This window comes from Falco naumanni, chromosome 14 (genome assembly GCF_017639655.2).
Source record: "Falco naumanni isolate bFalNau1 chromosome 14, bFalNau1.pat, whole genome shotgun sequence".
NCBI lineage: Eukaryota > Metazoa > Chordata > Aves > Falconiformes > Falconidae > Falco > Falco naumanni.
In genome coordinates this window covers 21,270,856-21,287,259 of record NC_054067.1, presented here as the reverse complement: position 1 = coordinate 21,287,259, position 16,404 = coordinate 21,270,856, and the positions used below count along the sequence as shown (strand labels likewise).

The 16,404-nt window shown below is 42.0% G+C and overlaps 1 protein-coding gene across 2 annotated transcripts in view; it reads right to left on the bottom strand.

The window, feature by feature from the left end:
• RPS6KA6 (ribosomal protein S6 kinase A6) overlaps positions 1 to 15,129 on the bottom strand; it is a 43,251-nt gene extending 28,122 nt beyond the window's left edge. The window contains exons 1-3 of one of the 2 annotated variants that reach the window (XM_040614269.1): positions 14,855 to 15,129; positions 5,387 to 5,446; positions 1,714 to 1,830 (exon numbers count right to left, since the gene is read on the bottom strand). In XM_040614269.1, coding sequence (XP_040470203.1) covers positions 1,714 to 1,830; positions 5,387 to 5,446; positions 14,855 to 14,935 — 258 coding nt within the window. In that variant the 5' untranslated portion in view covers positions 14,936 to 15,129. The remainder of the gene's footprint in view (positions 1 to 1,713; positions 1,831 to 5,386; positions 5,447 to 14,854) is intronic. The other variant, XM_040614270.1, reaches the window with a different exon arrangement.
• Between the last annotated feature and the right edge of the window lie 1,275 nt (positions 15,130 to 16,404).

Sequence of the window (16,404 nt, the reverse complement as noted above, 5' to 3'; positions counted from 1 at the left end):
CAGACGTTGCACCAACCTGATGGGATTCTGAGCAAGAGCTTTCCTTAGGCTGTCAGAAGGCTGAACTCTGTGAAGTAAGAGTCTGTCTGAGTCAGGGCTAAGATGTCTGTACCAGATGTGCTGAACCCTAAGATAGCTTAAGACATTGCAAGTCAGGAGTAATAAACGCAGAGCCTTTTAGGCTCTGAAGATGAGAAGCGTATGAGGGAATTGGCAATAAACATTACCAGATAAAGAAGTGTTTCTTAAACTGTAAAACATTAAGAAAGATTTTAAAGTCTATTTTCCAAGCTATCGCTTATTCACAGACTGCCTTCCTAATGTCTCTCTTCCACCCCCCCTCTCCATATATCTCTATGCAGAGATTTGTTCCTTCCACGAGACAGACAAAACTAGCAGAAGAACTGGAAAATGGAAACATACATAAAGTTGATTGTCTACTTTTTGCATTGCAAAAGATCTAGTTTAAGAGTCTGTTTTAAAAAAAAAATACATTAGATTCTTATACACTAGGATTAATGTTTCAACTAATGTGTTTCAAGCTAGCGACTGAGACATTAGGTTTTTAATTTCATTTCTGCAGTGTGACACCAGAAAGAAATTATTGTAACAAAAAAATTGCCGTATTTTTTCTATAAGCTATTTGAATAACTGTTCACTTAGCATCTTCTAGCTGTAGATAACTTGACAAACAGCAAAGTAAAAAACCTGAAATAGATTTCCCAGGTTATTTACTTTATTGTTACTTTGGTTCAAGTTCCAAACTACCACAATCATTCTTCTGTATTTATATCAATACAGTTTGTATATTGAAAGGAAAAAAAATAAAATCAAACTTCCACAACACGTCAAGTACCATCACTAAGAGACAAATCACCATCTCCTCCAGAAGTGTCTATCGATGTCTGTTACAGCACTGCTGCCTCCCAAGCATCAACCTAAGCTACAGAGGATCTGAGGGAAACTATATGGAACAGAAATATTGTTCCTTCTGATTCCTGACTAGATGCTGCAATAAAGTCTTGAGGCAGTTGAAAACACCATGATTTTACTTCAAATAACCAAGGCATTAGGCAAACAGAGCTTGTCCACACCAGAGCTGTTGCATTAAACCCACCCCTAACTCTATAACCCAACTGGTAAAAACCCTTGCTGTTGGTGCCATGGTTCCCCATGAAGCTGCAGCTGCCAGTCCAGATGAACCACAAACATGCCTCCCTGTTTAAAGCAAACTAACTTTCCATGGCAGACCTCCTAAAATTTGCTACTGACTAACCCTTCTGCTGAGAGACTGAGGCTGTTGCTGGGTCTGATGTGCTGTCCCGCTATAAACCTTGCTCCCTTGGCAACAGAGCAAGACTGGAAAAAGATGAAATTTGTCAGTATCTTTTTCAAACATTCCCAGCAACTCTTAGGGTACTATCCTTCTTGAACATCTGGAAAGATCTACGGAAAAAGACATTGCTTTTCCTCTAAAGAACACTAAGATAGAAATGCTATCATAGTAAAAATGAAAAGACCCACCACCACCTTCCCACCCAACTGCAAAACACTGTGGGTAACTTCCTCCAAAACAGGGCAATTTCCACAAGCACATCTACCTGGACTTAGATTTCTTATGTTTATTTCTAACCTTGTAGCATCACAGAAATAAGGGAAGACAAAGCAGGTTCAAAGTTAGACATCAGATGAAAACAAAGTTTGTTATCTTACCTTTCCAAATGATCCCTGTCCAAGAACCTTAAGTAATTCAAACTGTGCTGGATCTGCTTTCTCACATCCTTCTTTCACATGGTGTGTAATAGGAATTTCTTTCACACTTCCTTCATCCTATCGTTTCAAGGCAAACAAAATACAATAATGAATAGGCTTGAATTTATCAACTCTCATTAGAAGTGCATGTAAATGCCTGCTCTTTTTGTTTGGTTGGTTATTTTTTTTAAAAAATAAAATAATTGAAATTCTAATAAGGCAGAAAAGAAAGCTGTTCAAATCATGAGTTTTCCCAACCACCCTTTCTTAAATACATGCATCTAAAATTTCTAAATTGATGTAAAATTCCCAAAGAATACTCATTTCCTTTTGTCATAAATATTACAACCACAGCAAAGATTGATTTTCTTACATGAAAGGAATAAACATACTCAGTTTAAAGATCTGTACAAGATGATCCCTCTGTGCTTCACCCTCTGTTTAGCAGCCTTTAGTTTTCCCAGTGATTACTCTTCTCATCTTTCCCTTTCCTGAAATAGTCTTAATGAAAGCTAAATTGAATTTCATCATTTTTAGGTAATTATTGCTTTTCACAGCAGCAAATAATAAATATGGTCATCCACTTGTAGCTAGAGGAACATGTATCATTTGAAGACCGTAAATAAGATACGAGTCATCTTAAGAACTCTGACAATTCTTGCATCCAACAGAAGAAACACAACTCTGGGGTGCAGAGCTCATGGAAAGACTACCCTGTGTGGAAACATCCTTCAAAAAGCTGGGAGTAATTCTGAGGTAGGTAAAAGATTCAGTGTTCTGTTGACTTCTTCCTTTTACTCTCATTAGAAAAGCAGGGCACAGCAGCTACAATTGTGAAAAGACAAACGTTCATGATGAAAACAAATCAGATGACTTGTTGCAGCTTTTATGGTGTAAGAGAAATTTCTGTGAGCGAAAACAAGTGAGATGTAAAAAAAAAAAAGTATCCTTGAAAACAAAACCTATGTGCCAAGGCCTACAACAGCAACCTCTGCTTGTATGTGAAAAAAGAGCGGCACCCCTCAGCCCTGTCAAGAATACCAACTTCTTGTACACAGCAAATACAAGAAGCCAATTACAACAGAAAATCCCATCTGATCTGCAGTACTTTCCTTTTAGGGTACCCAGATGATTATTAACTGTCCTCCTGTCCTCCCTTTAGGTCTTCGTTTTGAAAGCTTCTCTTAGTGGAGACCAGAAAAACACCCTACCAGCCCACAGTACACTGCTCTCCTGCAACGGCAAGTATGAACAGCACCAGAAAAAGACCCAGCCACTGGATGAAACAGTTGGCTTTAGGGGAGAACATCAGACTACAGTCACGCTGACTACAGACAGAAAGTCTTGCTGCCCAGGACCACGCATTACCAGACGATACAGAAGTACCTGGATGAAATCCTCTATGTGGGTTTACACAGAAATTCAGGGTAGAAATCTGATCACCTAAATGCGTACATACTTACAGTAATAACTAAAAAGTAAGCAGGGGTAATCATCGCACTGTATTAACTGTCTCTGCCTTAATCGTTTTGTTTGTCCAGAGGAAGAAAGAAAGAGTTCAAACTAACATCTCAGTATAGTCACAAACTGCAGTCCAGCTGTTACTGCACGAGTCCCTTCCCCTCCCCTACATCTCTTACTTCCCTCTTTGTGGAAAAGGCCTGTCCCGCCTGCTTCCCATGCAAAGGTAGGTATTAACACAAGATACTGCTGAATAACAAAGTTAATTCATTAATTCACACTCCAAGATAGTTTATTTCCCTTTTTGTTGACAAAAAAACGCTGACATACACTGATGATACAGTGTAGACATCCCAACTTCATTTCATCCATCCATCCTGTTGACTACGCATATACATATTCATAGGAAAGATGTACATTTCATTTTTATTTGTTTTTTTAAACACATGGCAGGAATCTAATGCAGGTAAACACACTAGCATTTCAAGTCAGCCCAGGACAGATGAAAGCAGAACGTCGTCCTGTCACGTAACAGACTAATGGCTGGTTCTTTCCATGAAAAATGTAAATACTGTACTTAGAAGCCTTTTTACTTCACCATTCTAATTTGTATTCCTTAACACTGTGAACCTTCGCATGAGAAAAGATCCTTAACAGTTCACCTGCTCTTCTGTTTATCACCCACCTTGAGTCATTAGCCTGTGACATCATATTGTGGTTGCTGCAGAGACTGACAGAGTATTTCTAAATGTGAACCGAGGAGAAAAATGCTTTCCATGCAAATAAAGAATAACTTGAGATGTATGAAATGAGCTATTTTTTATGAAGTGTTTTACCTTCACAAAAGATTGGCTATATAATTTCACTTACTTAACTATCATTAAATACTAAAAATTGGCATGACTGAAGTATAAGAAGGCCTCTGCCCTCACGTCCACAAGAAGCGGCCTTCCCACAAGAAGGGAAAAAGCTGAACAGCTATATAAGCCAGTTTCATTTTCATTTCTAGTTTGGCCTCCACAAAACGCTAATTGGGCTATCTGATTTTGTGCTCTGCTGCTTGAGCAGCAAATCTATTTCAGAGCTCAGGTACTAGCTCCCACCGAGCTGCCTTGCACAAAATCTAACTATTCCCAGCAGGTTCAACAGAAGACAAAGCACTGAAAGAAACGCCGCAATCGGTTATGGCTTTGTGCCATCTTACTTCGTTACAGCTTGACTTGTATGTAGCTCCAAGCACCTAACAAACAAGCTCAGCAACATCCTTCTGCTTCAAGTACCGCGAACAACTGAGACAACCCATTGCTCATCTTTCTTCGCTACGTGTAAGATGACCGTGACACTGACTGTTTATTTACTTACTCTACACCAGGAAATGTCCAAGCACCACACTTCTTCCCCCAAGACTTTACTCTCCAGATCACTCACTTATTATTGCAATACAAAGCAGTGGTTACAGCTGGCAATAAGATATACTTAATACCTTTTTCCATGATCTTGTTCCAAACACAAAATACATGGATGGCTGTGTTCAAAAATGATGGCCAACTTCTCCATGCAATGTCAGGCATTTCATCACACACAGTATTAGCCTAAAGTTTAGTCCAAGATTTAGCCAGCGTACAGAACACTGATCTTCAGCACCTCCTAAATATGCACATCACCAAGGCACTGGACAAAAATCATGCACAACAGGGTTTATCTGAGATACTTGTACATAACAGTCAAATTAACATCCTGGTGTAAAAATCAATTCTGTTCTAAAATAGCAGGAATTAAGTACCTTCTAGATGAATGTACAGCAGCTACATTAAAAAATACAAAGGAAGAACAGCTGACAGTGTAGTAAGAGGCAACAATAAACACTCCATGTATAAAAGGTTCATGGCTGGACTGAGCACTTTCTGAGGCTGAGGGACCTGCCCTCTCCAGCACACAGAATCTGTTTTCCATAAAGCACTGCCTGATGTGCAAGCTTCCCCAACAAGGCACTTACGGCCCCTACCCAGGTACTAATTTTCCAATTCATCTTTGAGACTTAAGAGCCTCTTCAGATCTGGTCAAACAAAATGAAAGGTTCAAAAGTTATTAAAGAGCAGGGAATGCATAAATTTTGCTTCAAACGGAATGCTAATTGAGTGCCTAAACTGAACATCTAATCGAATATACTTACATGGTAAGAATATGGTTCACCTTCTTCCATAGGCTCATCTGCCATTTTAAGGCCATTTAGCTGGAGATGGGAAGGAATGGGAATGCAGAAGAGAAAAAGAAAACAAACCAAACAACATCATTAAAACCTAACAATTTCAAACAAGCAGAGTTTATAATTTGACCAATTTACATTTCAGAGCACACAAATGAAAACTGGTGTTCTTGTTGCTCTAATTTAAAACTGTAGTTTCAATCAAACACTACTACCTAGTAGTTATATTTAGTGTCTCCCTTATGCATCATTTAGCATATCCCTTTGTAAATGCCATTCCACGGTGTTATTTAATTGGAATTAATTTAAAATTCCTTCTTTAAAAGCTACAGATACCATCCATACAAGATGACATGTAAAATGTACAAAATTTATGTTGCGGATGCTTTTCAGAAAGCTAAAATTGTAAAATCTGCTGCTGAAAATTAATTTGCAGATTAAAGAAAAAGAGATTCAAAAATGTTTTTAAGCCTTTTGGGGGCAAGAAGCAGAAGCACAAGAGCAAGCAGAATGGAGAATACATACCACAGAATCCTTATGCACAAAAATAAGTCATAATTTCCTCAAAAATTAGATCCCTCCAAAAGTCTGCTTGCATCAAAAGTTATTTAAATATTTAGCAAACAGAACAGTCACAGTTTAACAAAGTAGTTTAGAAACTGTAGATCTGTATATTAAAATATTTGTGGATCAATTTCAAACCCACCAACCACCTTTAAGAGGCAGAAACGTACGACAGGCATCCAGACAGAGACAAATAAACAACATGCTCTTAAGTGAGCACAATACTTGCTAGCAGTTGTGTACCCCCAAAAACAACAGTAAAAAGCAGGTACCAAGTCCACAGCTGCAATAGCAAAAAAAAAAAAAAATCTAAAAGTTCAGTTCTCCCTAAGTAACAAACAGTTCAATGCTGCATAACAAGTGAAATAAAATTAAAAAAAATGCAGAAAATAAAGGGCACACTGTTCAAACACACAAAGCAGTAATGACAAATGAAATACCTGAAAAATGGTTGAAGCTAGTTACGGACTTCGCTAGTGATAATTGCTAATTTATTATATGTTAATTGTTCAGTATCGCTACCTTCATGTGGCATAGATCTCGTAACAAAATACTAGCTAGAAATAACACAAGGAAACAAACAACTTATTTCCTGAAAACAGAAACTGAACCCATTAAATTCTCAGACTGGGTCATGACATTTTCTTCTCGTACTTCTGAATTTATCTCAAATACATGCCTAAGATACCAAAATACGCTATGATTACCAGTATGTGAACTGGTAAAAACACAGGACTACAAAGAATCTTGAAATGCCATATAGACCATGCCCCCATTTAAAAGCGACAAGAAAACCTGACAAACAGGTAGGGCTGAAGGGACAGGTTTATACCACCACAATTGCATCATCTAAGCAAACCCTCAACCACTTCCACTGCTGCTCCTAGGACTCTTGATTTCAAGTAGAGCTTTTAAGAGCTAACTCTTATATTAATGATTTCGATAAAAATCAAATCTCCAATTTTTGTATCAACACACTGGCACTTATTTTTTGACTATATCCTCACTGAAAAAAAAATATCAAGGAAAGCACCATGAGGCTTTGGTTACTTTCATTCAGTTAATTAAGTTTTTGCTTACTTCAATCACAGTTTACAAACATATATGTTATTGTATGAATTAACTGAATACATCAAGAAATAATACCAACATTCAGACCAGATATGAACTTCAATTACATTTCAGATGATTCACTGCCATGTAATTTCTTTTCACAGTATCACTAGATCACACTTAACAGCGAATCAAGGAGAGGCACACCAAAGTTGTCCAAAAATCTTATTTTTATTTGGACCTAGTAATAAAACAAGTTTCCACTCCAGGTGCTCAGAAATACGTGCAATTTTCACTCAAGTACTTGAATTTGAAGTGAATTTTGTCTGCATTTTGCTTTTTCTTTCTTTAAATACAGTTAACATTTTCCAAGTTTTGTTACTTACATTTAAGCTCTGGAACCCAAACTACCAGCCAGAAGAATTCTAGATACGCTGAAAACGGTAGCTTAACTCCAGGCAACCAGACACAGAAAGTGTCACTGCTGGAATGGGGTTTTGAATGAAAAAAAAAAATCAGCATGTTATTTGATCTACGTAGTTCCTGAGCATGCCATGTAAGCATACTTTCAGGTTTCTGGCAAATCAAATATAGTAAGTTATTGGACTTTTAAGGCAGGTAATCAAATAGCATCTTAATTAACAATTTCCCATCGTACACTTTTACCCTTCGTTGTTGCTCATGGGTTGTTTTGTTTTTTTCCCCTATAACTACAAAGACTAGGATGCCTGCCAATTTTTAGTCCAAAGAATTTTTATGTCCAAGTGCATGAATGTACTTTTATTGCTCGATATACATGACTACACTTTTGCTTGCTTTGTTTGTGAACCGTGGTCACTGTCCCTTAAAAAAACCCAACAAAACAACAAACCTGTTGGATTGCAACCCAATGTCTAGGAGTTTGTTAGTTATTCAGTTAAAAAATTCAGTGGCAAAAGTCAAATCATTACTGTTCTGTACAGTTACTTATACTGGCCAAGTTTCAGTAACTAGAAGTTTCCACTGTCCCCCATATTAGGCAAAAAAGGAAAGTTACAATTAATACTTAATTCCCATCTCTGTGGAAACCAAATACAAAATTCTGCTTCTGCAGTCAAGTAGCACCCCTTTCAGTGATTTAATCTTGAATACACACAAATGCATAGAACAGAACTTTTTAACCTGAAGAGGTTTATTTTAACCTTTAAGTCATTATTTACTAAATATCCATGAATGCACAAATTTAATTTATTATTGAGAATTAGAAAGCACTTATCTCTACAATGAGAACAACTGAAAGCAGCGAGTACCATTAGTCTGAAGATTCTTTCATCCTTGAATCATTTTGCTCTTCAGTACTGCTAAAGTCCTACAACTAACTGACCATTTTAAGTATTAACTTCAATTAAAACAAATTAAACTAAGACATTTCAGCAAACAGCATCAATACTTTCCAAATACATATTCTGAGAACTACAGAATGTACTCCACATTGTTGACTAGTATAACAATAACCAAAACAATTATATAAAAAGATGACAACAAAGTTAAGGTCAGACAACCTAGCAGGTAAGAAACTTACTTTTCCAGAGCAGTAGGCTAAGAGACCCAGTCCTCTGATGCTAAACGGCCTCCGAGGTAACAGAGCACAATCTGCCTTCTGATTTAAATAGCTGCGATGGATCCCATGACTTGCTGGGACCATACCCTACTACTTTGGGAGAACATCCCAAGGGCTTTTGCGGCTGGTAAAAGTCTTAACTACTATTGCACATGCTTCTCCTCCAATAATTACAGCAGAACAGAGGAATCCCAGGATTACTAAAGATTTGAACCATCTTCGCCCCTGTATTAGGGATGTTTTAACTGTTTATATGGTAAATGTGTTATGGTTTGGGGGGTCTACAGGTTTTGGCCAAAAGAAACTAGACAAATGGCCAGCAAAATGCCTAACTACAAGGAAAAACTGTAGATGTAAAGCTCGTTTGCTCTGCCCTGTTTTTACACGTCTTCATTTAAGCCTTCAAACAGAATTAAGAATTTTATAGAAGAAAAACTGGGAATTTTATAATCATAACATTATTGTAAGTAGAAAGCATTATTCATCACCACTCATGGATAATCCAGCCTGGCTACAAACAGGTAAAATCCTACGTAAGTATCAACAAAATCTTCTGCATCCTCCACGGTTCCTCCTTCACTGTGCTTAATTTGCAAAGTTACTGCAGCTAGTCACCAGACCTACACCTCTCAATTCTTCCAAATGAACGCAAGACTAACCAGTTTGCTTCCCCACATACAAAAGTATTATTTCACATACTTATTTCAAAATGTTAGAGTGGAAGCTTGCATTAGAAACCCCAATTATTTTGAAAAGACTTTGAAACAAATCCTTTGGAAAAAACCCTGTTAAGACAACAACATTTGTTCCTCATTTATTCTGAATTACATCTGCAGAGTGTTTGCAACATTAATTTAATGAGCAACACATTGGCCTACTGAATCTTATTTCCTGAGATAGGTTTGAGAAATTTGGGGATTCTGTGCACAGCCAAATAGGCAAGGGATTTCATTTTTTTTTTAAATGTCTAGAAGTGACTGAACAAAACCGAAGCTTAACAGCACCTGTTCTTCCTATAAAACACCCACAAGTTTTTGGTTGGTTTGTTGGGTTTTTTTGTAAAAAACCAGCAGATATTGTTATTGTATGCAGGTGCCCAACCTGTATTCAGTGCTCTTTACTGCCTGGGCTCGCATACTTTTGGGAAGGAGAAGCTTCCTCCAGTACAGCAGCCAGCCCCACGAAGTGGAAGATGAAGCAGTGTTACTAGAATTACCCAACGGAGTTGCACCAACTAAAGCGGGGTCCCACCCTACCACGATGTGACCAGAGGAAGGATGTCCTGCTGATGGGACGGCAGTGTCCCTGTCAGACTCTGCAGGTCTGCGCTCAATTTTCTTCTCATCTGCTCACCGCCTGCACAAACCCTGCGCTAGCCTCAGTCCCTCAGCTCCTGAGAAAAGAGGCCAGGTAACTCACTCACACACACAAACGTACTAAGTAGAAAAGGAAGATAAAGCCATCTACCTTAAAAAAAACCCAAACAACAAAACCAACAACCTTAAACCCATAGTCAGTTACTAGGGAAAGTTAGAAAGTTCTTATCCTGTGGCAAATAAATCATACCTTCATACAGGATAACAAATATTCAGCAACGTATAATTACCAATTTTAAGAGAACATTTGATCCTTCCCATTATCAGAGATGTCTCTGACTAGCTATAGCTATGACAAGACACAAACCCAACCACAAGCACCGGGGTTGCTGTAGCAGTGAAGGACTCGAGACCCTTTTCACTCCCGCCTGTCTAAGAGGCGACTGTAACTCCATAACCAAAGGGCATAAAGCAGCCAATCTCAAAATCATGTTTAATGACAAATGAGGAATACTGGGAAAGAACATTTTAACCTGATGAAAACAATGTGTCTCAAATTTTATTCTTGATGTAGTAATGAAGCACATCTACATAAACATTAAGATTCTATATATGAATTAACACACCATACCATTCTTCTGATTTATGGTTATTGTGAAGTGCCTCCAAAGCTATCCTGGGGGAACCAAGGTGAGCTACCTCAGACCCCCTGCTCCTTTTACACATTCAAAATATGACAGCAGACTTCCAAAAATTATCTTCAAAAGTGGCATACCAAAACAGAATTATTATTATTATATTGCAGCACTTCTCAATGCATAAAGACACTCATTGTTTTCCATTTAAGAGTATTAACATGCTTGCTCTTTTTTTTCCCCCTCCACTTTATTTAAGGGGGCTTGTTCTCATAAGTCTTTATAAAAACTGTAAATTGTTGCAAGAGCTGAGGGTACTTCAAGTTAGGGGCAAAACTATTACTTTTTCTTAACATAACACCACCCAAATGTGGAGATTTTCAGAGATGCACAAAACTAGGTAGCTGAGTCATCCATGTCACTGCCAGTAATTACTCACAAAGGAGTTATGCAACTCCAAACACTAACAAAATTCAGTGGCCTTTGACAGATGAGGCTCAGAACATGCTTAAGAGAATGGACTGAAAACACTGGCCAAAATCAAAGATACGTTTATTTAAATTGGCACTGGCAATGGATTACGTACAACAGCAGCAAAGCTCAACTGATGAGCATGCCTTTTGGGAGGCAGCAACTTTCAGCGCAGTCCCATTCTTCTAGCAGAATACTTTAGTTTACAGCCACTTTGTTGTTTCAGCCTCACCTTCCTTGTCACTGTCAGCCAATTAAGCAACTGTTTCTGAAGCATTTATTTCAAAAACAAATATTTGAGTATGAGGTCACATTTATGCAAGTCACAATATTCATGTGTTGCAAACAGCATGCACTTTAATTACACCTATCCTTTTCAATGCAAGACTACTTCTATCAAATGGGCAGAAAATTCCAAAATTACTGTATTCTGCCCAATTCCAAGTATTTTTGCATTTCATTCAGCTTGGTCAATAAAATGTTAACATTTACTTTCCTGTTTCTTTGTTGACTGCAATATTTTTATAATCAACTGTTGTAGAGTATTATCAGCACCCTTGTACCATGAAAATTTTTTAATTATTTTATTACCATGAAAATACGTATTAATCCTGTATAGGAGGAAAGAGGTTCACTCAACATTCAAAGCTTAAACTGCACGACACTGACCCTTCCTACCTAGGCTTAAGGAATTCCCACAGCTGCAAAACTGCTTCACAAGTGACACTGTCATAGGAATATAAGAACAGGAACAGCACAATGTACAGTCCAAAATGTAATCCTCAGCACTTCAAAGACAAGCAACATGAAAAAATGGCAAAATAATTCAATCCTAGATTTCTTCCAAAAGCTCATGTTGTTTTTATGCCGTGAAGCATGAAAATTTGTTTCCTACCTCCAAGATCGTGTTCTTCCCTTGCCAACTGTTTTTACTTCAAGTCAATGTGTGTGCTACTTCACTGGAAATGCACTTATTTCTAATAATGTAATCCTAAACTTAGTTAATTAACAAGCAAATTCCTCAGAGAAAACTGTTTCTCAGATTTTTCCTCCTATGCCACAACTGATGGCCAAGAGCACCAGCGAGTAGGAATAAGTTACTCTTCAAAATATAGGACTATTTCTCCGTAACACTGTTGACAGTGCAGGCAAGGTCAATGAGATCTATCAGATTGCCAACGTAAGGTTGTAGTAAGTACTATAGGCTACAATTAATTAAAAAAATATATTAAGGAAAGATTCCAAACCAAACCAAAATCTACTATAATATAAAATAAAATTCTTAAATCCCCAAACCATGTGAATGCAGAATTCCAACAAGTAAAAAGTACAACACATCCCTGAGATGCTCTTAATATAAAGCATTATGACAATAACAAGTATTTGTTAATGTCATTTGGGAACTTCACATGCAACTTGAAGAAACTGGTATTGGTATAAATGAAGTCTCAAACGCTGCTAGCCAAATGTAACACAGATGTAACAAACACTTTAATCAGAGCACAAGTGAAATGGGTTTTACACAGACCCTGTTAAGTAAGTAGTTCATGTACAGGCTTGAGAAAAACACAATTCTAAGAACAACTGTTGCAATCAGTTGCCTTCAGATGTTACAGACACAGAGCTGTTTCAGTTGGGCAGGCAGGGTCCTACGCTCTGTTGGCCAGGCGAGTGTGACTTCAGAACCTGGCTCCTCCAGCAGTGCATTGCCAACCTCGCGCCTCTTCGGCAGCCCTAGCCCAGCCGAGTATTTGACAGTAAACGTCACCACCGTCAGCAGAACTACCTGTCTGAGCTTTGCCGTGCCAGAGCTAGGGCTGGTTCTCCAGCCACTCCTGCTAACTGCCAATAAATTTTTATGGCAAAATCCATACACAAAAACAGCACTGAACACGGTACTCAAAGTAGCACCAGCCTTAGTGGAGGTGTATTTGTCCAGCCAAAAAATACTGAGAGATGTACAACCACCACAGAAGTTCTCATTTCGGCTACAATATTCTAAGTTTGATTATTTTAACACCAACGTATCACAATATTCTTAAAGAACAGATCAACAGGGCCAAGAAAGTTCTCAGATCTTCAATAAACTTCATACCTTAACTACAGCACATGATTTTTATAAACCTCAAGACTAACAAATAAGCCTTAATACTTCTGCTGACTTCTTAATCCTTACCTGTAGCTTCACTAACATAATTAGGATTTCTCTAATATTAAGGTAGAGGTACCGCATCCAGTATTATTAGATCATTAGAATATTTTAAAGCGTTAAAAGTGTAGCAGTCATGATGTAGAAATGCATGTCCAGTAATTACAGTACTTGAAAGCGGCACTCCGTAGACACAACTATAGAAAATAAATTTTAAAAAACCCATGAGATATAAAACCCCCATGGCTTGATTCCTATTTGAATTACTGGATTCCTTATAAGTACCAATTTTTATCAAATAATGACATTTCAACACAATTCTTTAAAGGATACCCCTTCGCTCTTCCCAGAACTTTAACCGAGGCTTGTTTTGCACACTTTGTACTTAGAGATGAATTTGCTACAGACCTTTTTACTTAGGATAAGAAAAGCCTACTGCATCACAGAAAGCAAGTCTGACCAGTTTTACGAAGCTTTATTTAGATAACATCTTTTGTGTGCCTAATACACCTAGGTGTAATCTCTTATTTGTCATACTTGATGATACTTGATACACAATCCTACGCTTCTGATTTAAAAGTGCAAGTTTTAAGACCTGAGTGTCACATTCTGCTGAGACAGGCACTTTATTACAGCATAACCAGTTTTACCATTTATTTTCTTTTAAATCACATTCGGTACTTGCTTATGGACGCACCTAGAGTGCTAAGCAGTACCTCGAAGCCACTCTCGAAGTTGTTCCTCGTCCTTTACAACGTCTACGCATCCAAACCTCAGCCGCATGCTCCCGGGTCCTTCTGCTTGTTGCATGTATGAGAATTACTGCTTAGTTTAATGGGTGCAAAAGCAAAGGGCCCGCTCCCAGGGCCAGCCTACCTGGATGCGCACCCCGGTCCGTGCAGTCACATTTTCAGAAGGAGTTAAAGTAACTTTCCACGCGAGCCGTGCCCGTAAAACCGCGTTCACAGGGAACCGACAACCGTGACACTAACACGGTCAGGAAGGCGACACGAAGCGCACCGGCCCCAACGCTCTTCCGTGCGCCTTGTTCCCCCGGCGGGGCCGGCGGCCCCCGCACTCCGCACGTGCTGCCGCCGTCCCGCTGCCTGCGCCGGGGGGGGTCGCGGCCGGGCCCCGCCACACGGCCCCGCCGCCCTCGGGCCAGGCGGGGGAGGCGCGGGGGGGCCGCGGCCGGGCTGCGGGTCAAGCCTGGGGGCCGCCGCCTGCCCGGGTCGGGCCGGAGCCGGACTGAGCTCCCGGGGGGGGGGGGCGGTCCCGGCGCGGGCGCTGCGGGAAGGAGCCGGGACCAGGCCAGGTGGCCGGCGGCAGCGCCGGGCCGCCTGTGCGTGTGTGTGTGTGAGGGGGGAGATCCCAGGGGAGGCGGGGAAGCGGCGGCGCCGCCGAGAGCGCTAGGATCCGGCGGCGGAGGGCGGCGGGCAGACCGGGGGCAGCGAGGCGAGGGCGGAGGGGGGGGACCGGCGAAGCGGGGGCCGGCAGGGAGAGGCCGGGGGCGTTGCGCTGCGCCCGCCCTCCGCCCCCAGCCCGGCCGCTCCCAGGCGGCGGCGGGGGCCGGGGAGCGGGCGGGCAGGTGCCGGCGGGGAGCCGGCCGCGGTGCGGGAGCCCCGCCCCCCCCGGCCCCACACTGACCTCGCCGCCGCTCACGTACAGCTCCATTTTGTGGCAGGGCTCCGGCTCCTCCGCGTCCTCCAGCGGAGCGAACGGCACCATGTCCCGGCTTCTCCTCCTAGCCGGGCAGCCGCCGCCAGCCGCTGCGCATTCCCGGGCCCGCGGCCGGCTCAGAGGCGGTGGGCAGCCGCGGCGGGCCCCCTCCTCCTGGCCATGGAGCGCGGCGGCGGAACACGGGCTGTTACTGCTGCTGCTGCTGCTGCCGGCCGGCGGAGGCGGCGCCGCTCTGCGCTCCCCCGCGCACACCCCCCAACATGGCGGCCGGAGGGGGCGCGGCCTGCGCGGCACGGGGATGACGTCAGGGCGGGCCGGAGAATCCCCTGCATGGGGAGGGGGGCGGTGACGCGCGGTGACGTTCGCGGGCCCGCGGCCGGGCGGCGCCTGGCTGAGGGGGACGGGGCTGGGGGGCGACCGGCTGCCGGCCTGGGCACCGGGGGAGATCCGGGCAGGGTGACCGCCTGCCCGCTGGAGGGAGGGAGCGCGGTGAAGCAATGGTGTCGCGGGCGGGCTGTCGGCGGCACCTGGACGTTCCGCCTGAGGCTGAGGGAGGGTGCTGGAGAGCGGCACGGAGGCGTTTAAAACGAGACAAAGAGGAGGGGGGTAAAATCAGCGATGGAGCTCGGTCGGTGAAGTCCCCCCCGGCTAGGAGGCCGTCGTCCCCTCAGACCCCTTCATCCCCTCAGACCCCGTCCCTACCTCGGGTGCCTCGGCGCCCCCTCATGAGCGGCGCAGGCCCGCCGGGAGGCGACGCCTCGGCTGTGGGGGGAGCGGCTGGCGGGCTGGCCTTCCCGCTGCCGCGACCGCGGGGGAAAACCCCACGAAGTTTCGTTTTGTTTCGTGGTTTTTGGTTTTTTTTTTTCTGAATTGAGAGGTGGCAAGATTGGACGCGCGACTGTAAAGTGGAAAAGAAAGTGCAGCCGGGTTGCTCCTGGGTCCTTCGTGAGGTGAAACGCGCGAATAAGCTGCGCGCAGGGCTGCGGGAGCGGAGCAGCCTGCTCACCGTGGTTACAGACACCGAGGGGACGGACTCCTTTGTTTCCAAGCATGTGTTCAGTGAGAAACACTCCAGTATTTCCAAACCTGAGGGGACAGAAAAAAAGAGCACGGATGAAAAAATAATACTTCTCTGTCACCATTTGATCTCAGGAGCTGGAAAACGCTAGATGATACTATGAAAAATACATATTTTTAAGGGTAGAAAACTCCTGAATGACACTGTTTGTTTAAACACTCTGCATGACTTTCTAGTAAGCCCTGCCCTTTAGATAAAGCTAGCAAAGGAAGTCTCAAACCATTCTTAATTGCCAAATAATTTTGATCAAATTAGCATGACTGAGGGAACAAACCAGTACACCCCACAGTCCACAACACTTTCGTGTGCTGACTTTTTAAAAAAAACCCACAGAATTCAACCATCGGACAAACAAGTACACAGTATAAAATGCTCTGCTGCTGTAGTCTTCGATTAAATTAGAGCAACCTGTTTCACAAAGCTAACTATTACCAGTTCC